This window comes from Rhynchophorus ferrugineus, unplaced genomic scaffold (assembly GCF_030347505.1).
Source record: "Rhynchophorus ferrugineus isolate W39M unplaced genomic scaffold, kcgeb_rfMv2 rfM4, whole genome shotgun sequence".
Classification (NCBI taxonomy): Eukaryota; Metazoa; Arthropoda; class Insecta; order Coleoptera; family Curculionidae; genus Rhynchophorus; species Rhynchophorus ferrugineus.
The window spans coordinates 7,802,776-7,824,091 of NW_027472583.1; the positions used below are offsets into that span (position 1 = coordinate 7,802,776).

At 32.7% G+C, this 21,316-nt stretch overlaps 1 protein-coding gene across 2 annotated transcripts in view; it reads left to right on the plus strand.

Annotated features, from left to right (window-relative positions):
- Window positions 1–21,316, plus strand: part of side-VI (sidestep VI) — a 743,337-nt gene that overhangs the window by 594,342 nt on the left and 127,679 nt on the right. For both annotated transcript variants that reach the window (XM_076401766.1, XM_076401767.1), the window contains exon 4: window positions 19,364–19,569. In XM_076401766.1, coding sequence (XP_076257881.1) covers window positions 19,364–19,569 — 206 coding nt within the window. The remainder of the gene's footprint in view (window positions 1–19,363; window positions 19,570–21,316) is intronic.

The following is a 21,316-nucleotide window of genomic DNA, read 5'->3' on the forward strand; positions in this document are numbered from 1 at the left end:
TCTCCAGATCTAGCCCCCAGCGACTATTTCCTGTTCTCAGATCTCAAAATAATGCTCGCTGGGAAGAAATGTTTGTCGAATGAAGAGCTAATCGGCGAAACTGAGGCCTATTTTGAAGCAAGAACCAAATCATACAACAAAAATTGTGTCGAAAAGTTGGAGGGTCACTATAATCAGTGTATCACCCTTGAAGGGAATTAGGTTGAATAAAAAAAACTAATTTTGCCAAAAAATTTGATTTACTGTGGTAGGCCGGGGACTTTTCAATTGACCTGTTAATTATCTCTTCGTCGTTGAAGAGTTTTTCGATAACTCTCGTAGCGAACTGCCAACATGAAGAATATTATATTTGTAATGAACTATTAAAGAATATTATGGCTAACAAATCCTAGTCAAATATTATTCTTAAACCTTTACCTTTTTGTATCAACTTTTGATGCCCTTACACTCCTTTAAGCGTCTGGACAATAGTGGTCTAATTTTCCATTTGGAAATAACTATGTCAAGATGTGTATGAAGGGATGACTTATATCTCTCAAGGAGCTGCATATTCCTAAGTTTTCTATGGTTACTTTCCAAACTAACATTTATGTCTGAATTAATTGTGTTCAAAATTATCAATCATATATTATCAATTATCAATATCAATAAGTATCAATTTCAAAATTATTTTTTATTCAAATAATCACTATTTTAATATATATATATATATATATATATATATATATATATATATATATATGAGGTAACAAAATAACATTAAAATTAACTCTCTAATAGGTGCTCCTAGTAGTTACAATTCTGAATATAATGTTACTCATGATACGTTTGTTATAATTTTCAGTGTTGTAATAATTTAAAATAACTAATAACTTGTTGTTAATTATTGAAACTTAATGAATTTTCGTTAAATGTAATTTATAAAAACGTCAGTGACTGTTATTTCTTGAGATAGTTTGCTTGTATTTTAATGTGTTTTATTATACAGACATATATTACTTTAATTAATATTATATATCAAATTTATATCTTATTTTATATTGAAATATTGTTAAAGCAATTTTCTTTTTTATGAAAAATATGATTAACTTAATAAATGGTGGTCGAATTTATCTAGCAATCACTACTAGTTAGAGATAGACTTATAGTTTTAATACCGCCGCCACCGATAAAACAGATTTTTACATTTTCGCCACGGTTTGCCCGAACTTCGGAAAAGGCGGTTTTCCAGTTAACGACGGAATTATACCATTCTCGACCTTCCTTTTTGCCGAAGTCGCTCGGCAATTTGTCCTCAGATTTATCGCAATTAACAATCTGGAAAACGGGGAATTCTTCGGGGGAAATTTAAGACTCACCTGAATTTCGACCAATTAAAATTTTAACCGTTGCTGGGGCCCCGAGTCGAACGGGCCCAATTAAAGAACGGAAAAGAACGGGAATCGAATTTGAATAATTGATGGAGGCGGCGGTCGCGGTGGTGCGAATTACACGGGATGAATCAAAGGTTTGCCGATGCTTAACATCGGGTCTTTCCTCGACACCAAGCCGTAGAAAAAATAGAAGAGCCCTTTGTTTTACTCGTCAAAGAGAGAAAACCTTTATCTGGATGATTTTAATAATAAATGAAAGCCGATGAGTTTACATCTCTAGAGTTGCCACAATTTTATTTAATTTATATTTAATATATAATTTCGGTAGTGTGTGACTACAGTTAAACAGTGTCTTAAAATTTCATACCATATGTATAAACTAATACTGATTTAATGGAAAACCTTTTGTTACTAGTAAATCAATGAAAAAATAAATATAAAAAATGTTTAGACGGTATCTTGTTAATTTAAAGTAAAGTATCCTTTGTATAACACATGTTAATATATATCTACCAAACCTACCAAATAATTTTGCAAAATCACAAAGTAAAATTTGTTCCATAGCCAGCGCTCTTACAAAATGACTATTTCTCAGCCAAACATTGCTGTTGATGACACAGGACATCGAGTATTCTTCACTCATCGTCAGAGAAGTTTGTTAGAAATTCGTTTATTCGATAGACATGTACTCATTACTTTAATCTGTATTTCTCAATGTGTTCCTCCATTATGCACTCATTGAGCATCCTAATATAATGACTTCATTTCTAACATGATCTGCGGGAGAAATATGTAGAAGATATCAGAAAATAACGTATTTACAATATCTCAACAAATTTGAGCTTTCAAAGTAAATGCCAAGTGGCAATTATAGCAATAGCTCGAGCCTAGGCCTGGTTAAGAGCTGTTGAAGTAACAAAAAATAATTCTTATATCATATGCTGATGCAACATAACAATAGATTAAACACAGATAAACACCATTATATTATATATAAAAGAAAACATGTCATAAATATATGAAGGAGCTTTTATCAACACTTGAAAACCAAAATTATCAATTTGAAATTCAAAGACAAAAAATTAATTTTTTGCTATTCAAGATTCTGAACTCGTTTAATGACAGTAAAACCTTTTATCAAAATAAATTATTCGAGATTGTGGCTTAGCTCTATAAAAATATTAAAAAACGATATGTAAAATACTCATTTGTAAATTATTTATTATAGCAATCTAGACAATTTATTGTTATAAGCTTATTGGTTTTTATACTAATTTGGTACGGTTCTGCTATTACAAATTACTTTTTCTTCTATGATAGACACTTTGGATTTAACATCTATGTCACTTCTTTAATGTGCGCCAAGTTTTACTAATAACTCCATTGGACTAGATCAGATGACTTCACTATCTTTAATTTTCTGACTAAGATATCATTATCTAGGAGCTGGGGACCCTCAACATTAATGTACTAATGAAGCCTCTGTTCATGTCATTAAGCATAGTCATTAACTACATCTTACTAGTCATACTCCAGCTTGAATTTTTCACATTTTTGCTTCCACATGGGTTTAACATCAATGATCATGCCAAGATATTTGGCTGTACTTGCATACAGGACTACTTGTTAATTTATATATACTGGCTTGTTCTTGATTCTTTTGTTGGTGAGATCAATATGCTGATTTACTTTGATTCATTTTAATACGCCACTTTTCTGTTTGGCATTGCGTTTTTCAGCAATAGTTATTTGTAACTTTTCGGTTGATTTAGTGTTGTTTCTCCAATGACTAGGACTGCGGTGTCATGTGAAAATGTAACCATAACATTTTCATTTCATGTAGGCAGGTCTACAGTATATACCAGATAAAGAGCTTGTGCTGATCCAGTGTATCAGTATGTAATATGACCGGTACCACTGCTGCTTCTGTTTTCATCAAGTTATAATAGGTATCTTCTTGTGTGACTCTGAAATATTTATCAGCACATAATTTTTGAATATTTGCTAAAAGGAAGCATTTTAATATTATTATTTCTGTACCGAAAACTTGAGTAATATCAAAAATAATGCAAAGCATATTTCTTTTTTTTTTAGTGATTTTCCTATAACATCAATGGTTCTGTGATCCTGATCAATAGAGGAATATTGTTCCCTGAAACCAAATTGGTGGTCCGGAATGAGATGTTTTTCCGTAATGATTTATTTTATCCTTTTCTATAAAAGTGTTTGAAATTTAGACATTGTCAACAATTGTGATATAGTTATGACACGGTTTCGTGAGATGGCTCTCTCAATTCAGGAATTATAATTAATTATGTCACCTTCCACGGTTGTGATTCATAACAGGTCAATTGTAAAGTCCCCGGCCTACCATAGTAAAACAAAATTTTTGGCAAAATTATATTTTATTCAACGTAATTCCCTTCAAGGGTGATACATTGATTATAGCGACCCTCCGAATTTTCGATACCATTTTTGTAGTACTATTTGTCCATTGCTTCAAAATAAGCCTCAGTTTCGGCGATCATCTCTTCATTCGACGAACATTTCTTCCCAGCGAGCATTTTTTTGAGATCTGAGAACAGGAAAAACTCTTTTTGTCATCGTTTTCACTGACTTGTGACACGGTGCATTGTGTTGGTGAAACATCACTTTATTTTTCTTCAAAAGCGGCCGTTTTCGTCCATTAGACGGTCCAATAGTGCTATGTAATGTAGCTTTTTCGAGGTATTCAATGAAAATTATTCTATGCGCGTCATAAAATGCAGACGCCATAACCTTGCCAGCCAACTGCTGCGTTTTCCCACGCTTTGAAGCGGGTACATCGTGTGCAGTCTACTCGGATCAATGCCGATTGGACTTCGGAGTAAAATGACGTAGCCATGTTTCATCCATTGTGACAAATTGACGAAAAACTCGGATTTATTACGCTTGATCATCTGCAAATATTGCTCCGATTCATCAACTCGTCGTTATTTTTAGTCAAAAGTGAGCTCACGCGGCACCCACTTTGCACAGAGCTTTCTCATACCCAAATATTCGTAAATCATATGATGTACACGTTCAGTTGATATCTTTAAAGTGTCTGCTATTTCATTCTATTTCAAATTACGGTCATTCAAAATCATTTTGTGGATTTTTTTAATGTTTTCCTCGGTAACAACCTCTTTTGGGCGTCCACTGCGTTCACCGTCTTCGGTGTTCATTTCACCACGTCTAAACTTAACATACCAATCCTTAATGGTTGATTTTCCTGGGGCAGTGTCCGGAAACTCGACATCAGGTCAAGATTTTACTTCAACTGTATTGTTTCGCTTCAAAAAGCAATATTTCATCAACACGCGAAATTCCTTTTTAACCATTTTTTTTCCACAATAACAGAAGTTGCTTCACTCAAAATGCTATAATTCTCAAACTAATGATCCGACAGCTGCCAAATTTATACATGCATCTTCTGAGGGTTAGAGCTAACTAAAAAATTTATGGATTTAATTCTAGTAGCGTCATCTATGTGTCAGGCCGGGGACTTTTCAATTGAACCGTTATCTAGTCAGAACAAAACATATATTAGGTTGATGTTCTTAATTAATGCTTTTTCTTAGAAGTTCCTTTGATCAGTTCCCAGTAATATGACGAATACTTGGAGTTTTTTGGCTCTAATGTTAATTTTTAATTATTTAATTTTATATCTCATTTCGGATGTAAGATTATTCAACTTAGTTTTATCCTGTTGAACCCTGTCATAATGCAATTTCTTCCTCACTCTTTCATTTTCTGATATTAATTCTATAGTTTCATTAAAGCAGATACTTATTGCAGATACGATTATATACTAAAAATAATTTAAAAATATTAATATCTGTGTACGTGCAATAAAAATACCTGTACAGTATAAGGACCAACACGATGACATGTGCTCATAGTTCATTCGTAATCTTGCCCGAATAGAGACAATGGGAAAAATAGGAAGTGAAACTGGAGGCTTTCGCATTCGCTGTTTAATATATATGCAAATTGCTGTGCGCCATTTATAATAATAAAAGCGTTGTAACGCTGCACCGTTGCACAATTTTTATTTTATTTTCGAAATTTTAATAATAATGCTAATAGTAAGGACCATCTAATCTCGGCTGTCTTAAAGATAATTGTGTCGTTAAAAGAACGTTTAATGCTTAAAAATAACAATGACAATCCGACGAGTTCCCAGTATTAGTTCCCAGTTATATATATTATTACTAGGTTTAAAAATGACAATCGCATTAAAACGAGTTCGCACTACTAGAGATAATAAATTAAATGATATTTTTATTTTGAACGTAAATATAAAATTACTTCATGACTGATTAATTCATGGCCGCGGCGTTTTTCTTCATTTAATTCGAAAAAATATGTTATTACGACAATATTAATATCCACTGTTTTATTATTTTTATTATCCACCATAAAACGAGAAACTAATATATATATATATATATATATATATATATATATATATATATATATATATATATATATATATATATATATATATTTATTCTAAGAATTCTCTATTCTAAGTAATTCTCAGAATACAGGCCATACAAGCAAAAACTATAAGTTGTGTTAATTTAATCATATCATTAACATAAATATTATTACAAATGTATCCAAATTAATATAGTATAAGTCATGCTAAAATGTATTAGTTATGCTATAAGGTAAACTTGAATATATATATATATATATATATATATATATATATATATATATATATATATATATATATACCAGTCACAAGCAATGAAACCCCTCTATTGAAATGGTTCGACATGCTATTTTCAATCAATTCGTGTGGTATCCATTTTCAATTCTTTTGGATCTTTCCCATCGCATGTGAAAGCTTGGAAATAAGCTAAGTTGTCTGAAAATTAGTTTAGAGTTTATGCTGGGTTTTCGGTCATGGTTTTTTTATTTATACTGGGTCATATAAATCTAACAATTAATTGCCTTCAAACTTCAGGAAGGATTTCATGGAAGCTAAGGAATTTATGTAGATTAATCGAGGTGAACTAGTGTGTCAGACAGTGAGAGAGGTTTAGTTCGATTCTCAGTGATGTCAAAGAGTTACAATCTATGAGTATATGGCATATTGAGTATGGATAACCACAGCCAGGGCATTGAGGAGAGGGATCATCCGCCCCCTTAGCAGCAGATGGATGAGAGTGGGTCCGGATGGATCCCTGCATCGGACAGGAAAAATGTCGATATTTAAAAATAATAAACCATTAAAATTAAATACCAACCTTTAAATAATTTTAATTTTAACTTAATTTTATATATTCTAGTATTGATATTACATTTTTGAAAAAAATATCGAACAATATCGATCAAAAAATGTTTTCGGTAAATCGATATGTTTTCGTCATGCCTTATTATGGTACACAACGTTCTGCTTATAAAAATATATCTCGGCTGGTGCAACGAACGGATTCCATCGACGGCGGTAATATAAAGAACGTCGAGCGGTTGTAGAAAAAGCGATTCGTATATCGGATGGCAGCCGAGAGAGAGTCCAGGATCGACGGACGCCCGCCAATAAGCTGCGCAGCAAAAAAATAAACGATTCCAATCCGTTCCGCAGCTCGCCACTCGGAAAACTTTCCTTAATGCGACACATAAACGAGAAACGGCTGCAAAAGAGGGCCATAAGCCACACGCGGCAACCCATCGTTATAAGCAGCCACCGAGGCCGGCGGCTCGGTTTTGTGCAGCGGGATATTATAGATGGCCAAATAAACAATCGTCCATTAGTCATTGGCAAAGCCGTTCGATATCTGCGAGATGGTTCGGGGTCGGATTAATCTGGCCCAGTATTTCCACGTCACAAGATCTTCGGTTAAAGTTGCTAAAAATAGAGTTTCCGTATCATTACAATTTCTGTATCATTCAAACAGTGAACTCACGTGATCTAAATTGATACCAAAACGTCGCAATGTTACCGCCTTAACTCCGAGTTTCAGTTCATTTTGGCTCTGACAACCAAATTCTAACCTATATCAATAATGAAACAAACATATTATCAAATAAAATTTATTTTAACACTAAAGTACATCTAGTTCATGTAATAGTGAAGCACGTTGAAGTAACAAAATATAATTCTTATATCATATGCTGATACAACATAACAATAGATTAAACACAGATAAACACCATTATATTATATATAAAAAAAACATGTCATAAATATATGAAGGAGCTTTTATCAACACTTGAAAACCAAAATTATCAATTTGAAATTCAAAGACAAAAAATTAATTTTTTGCTATTCAAGATTCTGAACTCGTTTAATGACAGTAAAACCTTTTATCAAAATAAATTATTCGAGATTGTGGCTTAGCTCTATAAAAATATTAAAAAACGATATGTAAAATACTCATTTGTAAATTATTTATTATAGCAATCTAGACAATTTATTGTTATAAGCTTATTGGTTTTTATACTAATTTGGTACGGTTCTGCTATTACAAATTACTTTTTCTTCTATGATAGACACTTTGGATTTAACATCTATGTCACTTCTTTAATGTGCGCCAAGTTTTACTAATAACTCCATTGGACTAGATCAGATGACTTCACTATCTTTAATTTTCTGACTAAGATATCATTATCTAGGAGCTGGGGACCCTCAACATTAATGTACTAATGAAGCCTCTGTTCATGTCATTAAGCATAGTCATTAACTACATCTTACTAGTCATACTCCAGCTTGAATTTTTCACATTTTTGCTTCCACATGGGTTTAACATCAATGATCATGCCAAGATATTTGGCTGTACTTGCATACAGGACTACTTGTTAATTTATATATACTGGCTTGTTCTTGATTCTTTTGTTGGTGAGATCAATATGCTGATTTACTTTGATTCATTTTAATACGCCACTTTTCTGTTTGGCATTGCGTTTTTCAGCAATAGTTATTTGTAACTTTTCGGTTGATTTAGTGTTGTTTCTCCAATGACTAGGACTGCGGTGTCATGTGAAAATGTAACCATAACATTTTCATTTCATGTAGGCAGGTCTACAGTATATACCAGATAAAGAGCTTGTGCTGATCCAGTGTATCAGTATGTAATATGACCGGTACCACTGCTGCTTCTGTTTTCATCAAGTTATAATAGGTATCTTCTTGTGTGACTCTGAAATATTTATCAGCACATAATTTTTGAATATTTGCTAAAAGGAAGCATTTTAATATTATTATTTCTGTACCGAAAACTTGAGTAATATCAAAAATAATGCAAAGCATATTTCTTTTTTTTTTAGTGATTTTCCTATAACATCAATGGTTCTGTGATCCTGATCAATAGAGGAATATTGTTCCCTGAAACCAAATTGGTGGTCCGGAATGAGATGTTTTTCCGTAATGATTTATTTTATCCTTTTCTATAAAAGTGTTTGAAATTTAGACATTGTCAACAATTGTGATATAGTTATGACACGGTTTCGTGAGATGGCTCTCTCAATTCAGGAATTATAATTAATTATGTCACCTTCCACGGTTGTGATTCATAACAGGTCAATTGTAAAGTCCCCGGCCTACCATAGTAAAACAAAATTTTTGGCAAAATTATATTTTATTCAACGTAATTCCCTTCAAGGGTGATACATTGATTATAGCGACCCTCCGAATTTTCGATACCATTTTTGTAGTACTATTTGTCCATTGCTTCAAAATAAGCCTCAGTTTCGGCGATCATCTCTTCATTCGACGAACATTTCTTCCCAGCGAGCATTTTTTTGAGATCTGAGAACAGGAAAAACTCTTTTTGTCATCGTTTTCACTGACTTGTGACACGGTGCATTGTGTTGGTGAAACATCACTTTATTTTTCTTCAAAAGCGGCCGTTTTCGTCCATTAGACGGTCCAATAGTGCTATGTAATGTAGCTTTTTCGAGGTATTCAATGAAAATTATTCTATGCGCGTCATAAAATGCAGACGCCATAACCTTGCCAGCCAACTGCTGCGTTTTCCCACGCTTTGAAGCGGGTACATCGTGTGCAGTCTACTCGGATCAATGCCGATTGGACTTCGGAGTAAAATGACGTAGCCATGTTTCATCCATTGTGACAAATTGACGAAAAACTCGGATTTATTACGCTTGATCATCTGCAAATATTGCTCCGATTCATCAACTCGTCGTTATTTTTAGTCAAAAGTGAGCTCACGCGGCACCCACTTTGCACAGAGCTTTCTCATACCCAAATATTCGTAAATCATATGATGTACACGTTCAGTTGATATCTTTAAAGTGTCTGCTATTTCATTCTATTTCAAATTACGGTCATTCAAAATCATTTTGTGGATTTTTTTAATGTTTTCCTCGGTAACAACCTCTTTTGGGCGTCCACTGCGTTCACCGTCTTCGGTGTTCATTTCACCACGTCTAAACTTAACATACCAATCCTTAATGGTTGATTTTCCTGGGGCAGTGTCCGGAAACTCGACATCAGGTCAAGATTTTACTTCAACTGTATTGTTTCGCTTCAAAAAGCAATATTTCATCAACACGCGAAATTCCTTTTTAACCATTTTTTTTCCACAATAACAGAAGTTGCTTCACTCAAAATGCTATAATTCTCAAACTAATGATCCGACAGCTGCCAAATTTATACACGCATCTTCTGAGGGTTAGAGCTAACTAAAAAATATATGGATTTAATTCTAGTAGCGTCATCTATGTGTCAGGCCGGGGACTTTTCAATTGACCTGTTATCTAGTTAGAACAAAGCATATATTAGGTTGATGTTCTTAATTAATGCTTTTTCTTAGAAGTTCCTTTGATCAGTTCCCAGTAATATGACGAATACTTGGAGTTTTTTTTGGATCTAATGTTAATTTTTAATTATTTAATTTTATATCTCATTTCGGATGTAAGATTATTCAACTTAGTTTTATCCTGTTGAACCCTGTCATAATGCAATTTCTTCCTCACTCTTTCATTTTCTGATATTAATTCTATAGTTTCATTAAGGCAGATACTTGATTATATACTAAAAATAATTTAAAAATATTAATATCTGTGTACGTGCAATAAAAATACCTGTACAGTATAAGGACCAACACGATGACATGTGCTCATAGTTCATTCGTAATCTTGCCCGAATAGAGACAATGGGAAAAATAGGAAGTGAAACTGGAGGCTTTCGCATTCGCTGTTTAATATATATGCAAATTGCTGTGCGCCATTTATAATAATAAAAGCGTTGTAACGCTGCACCGTTGCACAATTTTTATTTTATTTTCGAAATTTTAATAATAATGCTAATAGTAAGGACCATCTAATCTCGGCTGTCTTAAAGATAATTGTGTCGTTAAAAGAACGTTTAATGCTTAAAAATAACAATGACAATCCGACGAGTTCCCAGTATTAGTTCCCAGTTATATATATTATTACTAGGTTTAAAAATGACAATCGCATTAAAACGAGTTCGCACTACTAGAGATAATAAATTAAATGATATTTTTATTTTGAACGTAAATATAAAATTACTTCATGACTGATTAATTCATGGCCGCGGCGTTTTTCTTCATTTAATTCGAAAAAATATGTTATTACGACAATATTAATATCCACTGTTTTATTATTTTTATTATCCACCATAAAACGAGAAACTAATATATATATATATATATATATATATATATATATATATATATATATATATATATATATATATATATATATTTATTCTAAGAATTCTCTATTCTAAGTAATTCTCAGAATACAGGCCATACAAGCAAAAACTATAAGTTGTGTTAATTTAATCATATCATTAACATAAATATTATTACAAATGTATCCAAATTAATATAGTATAAGTCATGCTAAAATGTATTAGTTATGCTATAAGGTAAACTTGAATATATATATATATATATATATATATATATATATATATATATATATATATATACCAGTCACAAGCAATGAAACCCCTATATTGAAATGGTTCGACATGCTATTTTCAATCAATTCGTGTGGTATCCATTTTCAATTCTTTTGGATCTTTCCCATCGCATGTGAAAGCTTGGAAATAAGCTAAGTTGTCTGAAAATTAGTTTAGAGTTTATGCTGGGTTTTCGGTCATGGTTTTTTTATTTATACTGGGTCATATAAATCTAACAATTAATTGCCTTCAAACTTCAGGAAGGATTTCATGGAAGCTAAGGAATTTATGTAGATTAATCGAGGTGAACTAGTGTGTCAGACAGTGAGAGAGGTTTAGTTCGATTCTCAGTGATGTCAAAGAGTTACAATCTATGAGTATATGGCATATTGAGTATGGATAACCACAGCCAGGGCATTGAGGAGAGGGATCATCCGCCCCCTTAGCAGCAGATGGATGAGAGTGGGTCCGGATGGATCCCTGCATCGGACAGGAAAAATGTCGATATTTAAAAATAATAAACCGTTAAAATTAAATAGCAACCTTTAAATAATTTTAATTTTAACTTAATTTTATATATTCTAGTATTGATATTACATTTTTGAAAAAAACATCGAACAATATCGATCAAAAAATGTTTTCGGTAAATCGATATGTTTTCGTCATGCCTTATTATGGTACACCACGTTCTGCTTATAAAAATATATCTCGGCTGGTGCAACGAACGGATTCCATCGACGGCGGTAATATAAAGAACGTCGAGCGGTTGTAGAAAAAGCGATTCGTATATCGGATGGCAGCCGAGAGAGAGTCCAGGATCGACGGACGCCCGCCAATAAGCTGCGCAGCAAAAAAATAAACGATTCCAATCCGTTCCGCAGCTCGCCACTCGGAAAACTTTCCTTAATGCGACACATAAACGAGAAACGGCTGCAAAAGAGGGCCATAAGCCACACGCGGCAACCCATCGTTATAAGCAGCCACCGAGGCCGGCGGCTCGGTTTTGTGCAGCGGGATATTATAGATGGCCAAATAAACAATCGTCCATTAGTCATTGGCAAAGCCGTTCGATATCTGCGAGATGGTTCGGGGTCGGATTAATCTGGCCCAGTATTTCCACGTCACAAGATCTTCGGTTAAAGTTGCTAAAAATAGAATTTCCGTATCATTACAATTTCTGTATCATTCTAACAGTGAACTCACGTGATCTAAATTGATACCAAAACGTGGCAATGTTACCTCCTTAACTCCGAGTTTCAGTTCATTTTGGCTCTGACAACCAAATTCTAACCTATATCAATAATGAAACAAACATATTATCAAATAAAATTTATTTTAACACTAAAGTACATCTAGTTCATGTAATAGTGAAGCACGTTGAAGTAACAAAATATAATTCTTATATCATATGCTGATACAACATAACAATAGATTAAACACAGATAAACACCATTATATTATATATAAAAAAAACATGTCATAAATATATGAAGGAGCTTTTATCAACACTTGAAAACCAAAATTATCAATTTGAAATTCAAAGACAAAAAATTAATTTTTTGCTATTCAAGATTCTGAACTCGTTTAATGACAGTAAAACCTTTTATCAAAATAAATTATTCGAGATTGTGGCTTAGCTCTATAAAAATATTAAAAAACGATATGTAAAATACTCATTTGTAAATTATTTATTATAGCAATCTAGACAATTTATTGTTATAAGCTTATTGGTTTTTATACTAATTTGGTACGGTTCTGCTATTACAAATTACTTTTTCTTCTATGATAGACACTTTGGATTTAACATCTATGTCACTTCTTTAATGTGCGCCAAGTTTTACTAATAACTCCATTGGACTAGATCAGATGACTTCACTATCTTTAATTTTCTGACTAAGATATCATTATCTAGGAGCTGGGGACCCTCAACATTAATGTACTAATGAAGCCTCTGTTCATGTCATTAAGCATAGTCATTAACTACATCTTACTAGTCATACTCCAGCTTGAATTTTTCACATTTTTGCTTCCACATGGGTTTAACATCAATGATCATGCCAAGATATTTGGCTGTACTTGCATACAGGACTACTTGTTAATTTATATATACTGGCTTGTTCTTGATTCTTTTGTTGGTGAGATCAATATGCTGATTTACTTTGATTCATTTTAATACGCCACTTTTCTGTTTGGCATTGCGTTTTTCAGCAATAGTTATTTGTAACTTTTCGGTTGATTTAGTGTTGTTTCTCCAATGACTAGGACTGCGGTGTCATGTGAAAATGTAACCATAACATTTTCATTTCATGTAGGCAGGTCTACAGTATATACCAGATAAAGAGCTTGTGCTGATCCAGTGTATCAGTATGTAATATGACCGGTACCACTGCTGCTTCTGTTTTCATCAAGTTATAATAGGTATCTTCTTGTGTGACTCTGAAATATTTATCAGCACATAATTTTTGAATATTTGCTAAAAGGAAGCATTTTAATATTATTATTTCTGTACCGAAAACTTGAGTAATATCAAAAATAATGCAAAGCATATTTCTTTTTTTTTTAGTGATTTTCCTATAACATCAATGGTTCTGTGATCCTGATCAATAGAGGAATATTGTTCCCTGAAACCAAATTGGTGGTCCGGAATGAGATGTTTTTCCGTAATGATTTATTTTATCCTTTTCTATAAAAGTGTTTGAAATTTAGACATTGTCAACAATTGTGATATAGTTATGACACGGTTTCGTGAGATGGCTCTCTCAATTCAGGAATTATAATTAATTATGTCACCTTCCACGGTTGTGATTCATAACAGGTCAATTGTAAAGTCCCCGGCCTACCATAGTAAAACAAAATTTTTGGCAAAATTATATTTTATTCAACGTAATTCCCTTCAAGGGTGATACATTGATTATAGCGACCCTCCGAATTTTCGATACCATTTTTGTAGTACTATTTGTCCATTGCTTCAAAATAAGCCTCAGTTTCGGCGATCATCTCTTCATTCGACGAACATTTCTTCCCAGCGAGCATTTTTTTGAGATCTGAGAACAGGAAAAACTCTTTTTGTCATCGTTTTCACTGACTTGTGACACGGTGCATTGTGTTGGTGAAACATCACTTTATTTTTCTTCAAAAGCGGCCGTTTTCGTCCATTAGACGGTCCAATAGTGCTATGTAATGTAGCTTTTTCGAGGTATTCAATGAAAATTATTCTATGCGCGTCATAAAATGCAGACGCCATAACCTTGCCAGCCAACTGCTGCGTTTTCCCACGCTTTGAAGCGGGTACATCGTGTGCAGTCTACTCGGATCAATGCCGATTGGACTTCGGAGTAAAATGACGTAGCCATGTTTCATCCATTGTGACAAATTGACGAAAAACTCGGATTTATTACGCTTGATCATCTGCAAATATTGCTCCGATTCATCAACTCGTCGTTATTTTTAGTCAAAAGTGAGCTCACGCGGCACCCACTTTGCACAGAGCTTTCTCATACCCAAATATTCGTAAATCATATGATGTACACGTTCAGTTGATATCTTTAAAGTGTCTGCTATTTCATTCTATTTCAAATTACGGTCATTCAAAATCATTTTGTGGATTTTTTTAATGTTTTCCTCGGTAACAACCTCTTTTGGGCGTCCACTGCGTTCACCGTCTTCGGTGTTCATTTCACCACGTCTAAACTTAACATACCAATCCTTAATGGTTGATTTTCCTGGGGCAGTGTCCGGAAACTCGACATCAGGTCAAGATTTTACTTCAACTGTATTGTTTCGCTTCAAAAAGCAATATTTCATCAACACGCGAAATTCCTTTTTAACCATTTTTTTTCCACAATAACAGAAGTTGCTTCACTCAAAATGCTATAATTCTCAAACTAATGATCCAACAGCTGCCAAATTTATACACGCATCTTCTGAGGGTTAGAGCTAACTAAAAAATATATGGATTTAATTCTAGTAGCGTCATCTATGTGTCAGGCCGGGGACTTTTCAATTGAACCGTTATCTAGTCAGAACAAAACATATATTAGGTTGATGTTCTTAATTAATGCTTTTTCTTAGAAGTTCCTTTGATCAGTTCCCAGTAATATGACGAATACTTGGAGTTTTTTTTGGATCTAATGTTAATTTTTAATTATTTAATTTTATATCTCATTTCGGATGTAAGATTATTCAACTTAGTTTTATCCTGTTGAACCCTGTCATAATGCAATTTCTTCCTCACTCTTTCATTTTCTGATATTAATTCTATAGTTTCATTAAAGCAGATACTTATTGCAGATACGATTATATACTAAAAATAATTTAAAAATATTAATATCTGTGTACGTGCAATAAAAATACCTGTACAGTATAAGGACCAACACGATGACATGTGCTCATAGTTCATTCGTAATCTTGCCCGAATAGAGACAATGGGAAAAATAGGAAGTGAAACTGGAGGCTTTCGCATTCGCTGTTTAATATATATGCAAATTGCTGTGCGCCATTTATAATAATAAAAGCGTTGTAACGCTGCACCGTTGCACAATTTTTATTTTATTTTCGAAATTTTAATAATAATGCTAATAGTAAGGACCATCTAATCTCGGCTGTCTTAAAGATAATTGTGTCGTTAAAAGAACGTTTAATGCTTAAAAATAACAATGACAATCCGACGAGTTCCCAGTATTAGTTCCCAGTTATATATATTATTACTAGGTTTAAAAATGACAATCGCATTAAAACGAGTTCGCACTACTAGAGATAATAAATTAAATGATATTTTTATTTTGAACGTAAATATAAAATTACTTCATGACTGATTAATTCATGGCCGCGGCGTTTTTCTTCATTTAATTCGAAAAAATATGTTATTACGACAATATTAATATCCACTGTTTTATTATTTTTATTATCCACCATAAAACGAGAAACTAATATATATATATATATATATATATATATATATATTTATTCTAAGAATTCTCTATTCTAAGTAATTCTCAGAATACAGGCCATACAAGCAAAAACTATAAGTTGTGTTAATTTAATCATATCATTAACATAAATATTATTACAAATGTATCCAAATTAATATAGTATAAGTCATGCTAAAATGTATTAGTTATGCTATAAGGTAAACTTGAATATATATATATATATATATATATATATATATATATATATATATACCAGTCACAAGCAATGAAACCCCTATATTGAAATGGTTCGACATGCTATTTTCAATCAATTCGTGTGGTATCCATTTTCAATTCTTTTGGATCTTTCCCATCGCATGTGAAAGCTTGGAAATAAGCTAAGTTGTCTGAAAATTAGTTTAGAGTTTATGCTGGGTTTTCGGTCATGGTTTTTTTATTTATACTGGGTCATATAAATCTAACAATTAATTGCCTTCAAACTTCAGGAAGGATTTCATGGAAGCTAAGGAATTTATGTAGATTAATCGAGGTGAACTAGTGTGTCAGACAGTGAGAGAGGTTTAGTTCGATTCTCAGTGATGTCAAAGAGTTACAATCTATGAGTATATGGCATATTGAGTATGGATAACCACAGCCAGGGCATTGAGGAGAGGGATCATCCGCCCCCTTAGCAGCAGATGGATGAGAGTGGGTCCGGATGGATCCCTGCATCGGACAGGAAAAATGTCGATATTTAAAAATAATAAACCATTAAAATTAAATACCAACCTTTAAATAATTTTAATTTTAACTTAATTTTATATATTCTAGTATTGATATTACATTTTTGAAAAAAATATCGAACAATATCGATCAAAAAATGTTTTCGGTAAATCGATATGTTTTCGTCATGCCTTATTATGGTACACCACGTTCTGCTTATAAAAATATATCTCGGCTGGTGCAACGAACGGATTCCATCGACGGCGGTAATATAAAGAACGTCGAGCGGTTGTAGAAAAAGCGATTCGTATATCGGATGGCAGCCGAGAGAGAGTCCAGGATCGACGGACGCCCGCCAATAAGCTGCGCAGCAAAAAAATAAACGATTCCAATCCGTTCCGCAGCTCGCCACTCGGAAAACTTTCCTTAATGCGACACATAAACGAGAAACGGCTGCAAAAGAGGGCCATAAGCCACACGCGGCAACCCATCGTTATAAGCAGCCACCGAGGCCGGCGGCTCGGTTTTGTGCAGCGGGATATTATAGATGGCCAAATAAACAATCGTCCATTAGTCATTGGCAAAGCCGTTCGATATCTGCGAGATGGTTCGGGGTCGGATTAATCTGGCCCAGTATTTCCACGTCACAAGATCTTCGGTTAAAGTTGCTAAAAATAGAATTTCCGTATCATTACAATTTCTGTATCATTCTAACAGTGAACTCACGTGATCTAAATTGATACCAAAACGTGGCAATGTTACCTCCTTAACTCCGAGTTTCAGTTCATTTTGGCTCTGACAACCAAATTCTAACCTATATCAATAATGAAACAAACATATTATCAAATAAAATTTATTTTAACACTAAAGTACATCTAGTTCATGTAACAGTGAAGCACTTAAACTACAATTAATTATATAGTTTTAATAGTTTGTAGATTATGGTTACGTTTTATTATATTTACATTGAACTCTTTCCTACGCCACCTATTTTTTATGTTGGAGTTCCTTGGAGTTCCAATCCACCCAACTAACAATTGTATATCCAAGTAATGTATTTTACTTTCATTAGAGAGCATTTACCTTTTGCCTTACTTTTTTGTTTCCTCCGGTGCAATTTTGCCTTGTAAAATCATTTTGATATTACTGTACTTCTCAAATCTCTGGTCTCAGTTTATTTTGTTACTACCTGTATAGATATTTCTTGATAAAACTAGATTTAATCACTGCATTTTTTTTCGTTATATAAATTTTAAACTTATGCTCATGTATATTCCGAAAAACTACTCTACAATATGATTCCCGACAATTATCGTATATTAATTATATACTCACTTTTAGTTGCTTCAGCTCTTATCATTCTGTTTTGGTAATTGTCAACATTGAATCGAATCCCCACATTCAGAAAGTTTCATTTCATTCTTGGCAATTTCTTCTTCTATGTATCTGGTAAAGTTCATTCAAACCAAAGGTATTGTAGACAATGGTTCTTTCCACATATTCAGACAGTTCTTGCTTCTCTTCTGCAATAAGATTAAATATGCAGTGATATGGAGGAAAACGTAATACACTGTGCCCATATTGTTCACCAAGCTTATCTACAATATATCTCTTTTCTAACCCAATTCTAAAAAAATAAATCACATAAAACTGAATTAAATATTTCCTGTATTACTTATGTATATTAGGTATAAAACCATTCCTGTTACAATGAAAAACAATATATCTACTGTGGATTATTAATACATTTTAAATAAGTCATACGAAACCTAATCAATTATTTTTTGAACATTTACCTTTTTCCATCAACCTTTGTTAAATAATAAAACTGCCTAATTTTATTATACGCCTTTAAAAACTGCGTGAAACTGTCATTTAAAGGCAATGTCTAGAATTTCCATTAGACTTCTTCGTGGGTTAGCTTTACACCATTAAATCCTATATTACCCAAGTGTGTATAAAGGGAAGCATGTAAACCTCAAAGAACTGAATAACTCTTAGTTTTGAACGGATACTTTCCGGACTAACAGTTACCTCCCAAATGATTGTATTAAATTATGTTTATACTGAAAAAACTAAGCACTGTTTGTATACATTTCATATATTTGATCTCTGAGGGAGCTAACATACAGCTGATCTTGATTCTCCACCCGCTTCGTGTGAGAACGGGTACTTTTCGGTGAATCTATACTGTATTTCATTTTTTGAGATATATTAGTGACTGTGCTCATATTAATATTCAGTGCAGCTGTAACACTGTAAAAAATATTTTCAATCAAATCCTCAACAACTTCGTATCTCGTTTCTGTTCGAAGAAACTGATTAGACACGCAATCTGTTTCAGACTCTGACTGTCTAATGGCTTTGGCATATTCAATCAGAGTTAAACCTAAAACGTCTCGTTTATTAACATTGTAATTCCTTTTCAGTTATGATGTTCGTGGAGCATACATCACCAGACCGAAACATTGGAAAGACGATAGCCTCGAAGGTAGAGCCTTGTATCAATGCATGACCACACCTTCAACCCTCAGTATCGACAAAGTGGTCGAATCAGACGAGGGAGAGTATCGCTGTCGAATCGACTATCTTAAATCGCCAACGAAGAACTTGAGAGTCAGTCTTTCCATCATCGGTAAGTTCGTTATTGATTTCAAATTCAGTAAAAAATATATACGCAATCTGTATCGAAAGAATAAATTTAGAATGGCACAAGTCATTGTTTGTTTTCTGGTGAGATATTTATAGAATAGGGAATATTTTAGCAACATCAAATAATGATTTTAGAGACAACATCTGTGTAAACAAAATACAAGAATTTTAAAATGGTATAAGGATCTATTGATCTTTAATTACTTGAAAATATTTCCAAACCATTTCTATTGTTGTCATTAAAGTAACTATAAGTAAGGTTATAACTAAAAGACTCTCTTAACTTGGTCTTCAGTTAGAAATGGAGTCAGACTCGGAGAGATTTTGTTTCTCTGAATTTTTTAACTGTTTAATTTTCATCATTAATTCTTCTCAACACAACGCTACTTTCAGGTAAGTGCATATATCTATTTTCATAACTAATATATTATATATATCTCAATATTCTCCGCAGTTTCTTAGACGTATCACCAGATTTCAAGAAAAGGTTGGCATGAAAGTTTCAAGTATAAATTAAACAAAATATTTCCAAAGGAATATGTAGAGATACTAGCGTATATTTTCTAAAAACTCAGACAAGAAACAGATAGCACAGAATTAAGAAACAAGATTATTACTCTGAATTGAAGCATCCTATCTCTATTATATACATGCTATATGTGTGTATGAATATGTGTATGATATGTGTATGCTATATGTGTGTATGTATATGAATTTGTATTAGCTAGTTTTGTGGACGAGAAACAAATAGCACCTCTAAAGAGTTTTCAGGCAGCTAGAAGTAAATAATATACTGGACAAAATAATGATGAACAAAGCTAAATGACAAAATACAAAACACCAATAAATTTTGAACTTAAATTTTACATTAGCAGTATATTCGTTACTTAGTTAGTAGTATATTATTATGTAATATACTTATTAATACGATGTAAAAATAGTGGAAAATAGGAAAAATTAAGCCATACTACGCCTCCATGAAATCTGAGAAGCTCTTCATGACAGACAAGAAGACAGAATTCTGGTTAGTAAATAGCTGGAAATCCGATGGAGCTACATCAGGCGTATAGGACTATTACGGACATTGTAAAAAGCGCATTACTGTGATAAATATAACAAGAGTTGCAGACCTCTTGGGATGAAAAGCTTCTTCATGTTTTATCTTATTTTATACTATTTTTATGTTATTATTATCATAATATTTAAGAAATATACTTATTTATTAAAGTTCCAATCTTTTAAAGATGATATATGAAACTACTAATCATCATTTTCAACATAAAATAAGCTGGTTGGATTAATTATTAGTATTTTAATTAAATATAAACTTTTCTTTTATTCTTTGTCATTCAATCAGGTTAAAAAAACACCTCCCTTATTATTCCTGGAGTTCACTTTGTTAATGATCAAGTTAGTTTCTTGTTTATCATTGCCAAAACTTCTAAGTGTTTAATTACAGGCCCTAACTTAATACTGTTGTTTAACAAACTCGTAAAAAGCTGGCTTAGCCATCTACATAGTACCTGAAAAAAGAACATATTTAAGAAACTTTAAAGGACTTGAATCAACTAGCGATAAAATAATAGACTAAACCAAACAATGGTTAATAAAACTATATGGACTCAAATATGTTTCTATTAGCTTTATCAATACAATACTAAAACGCTTCTTAATATAGCATATGATAAACCCAAAGATTCTTGATGACCTTATTAGCTCAAAAGAATATC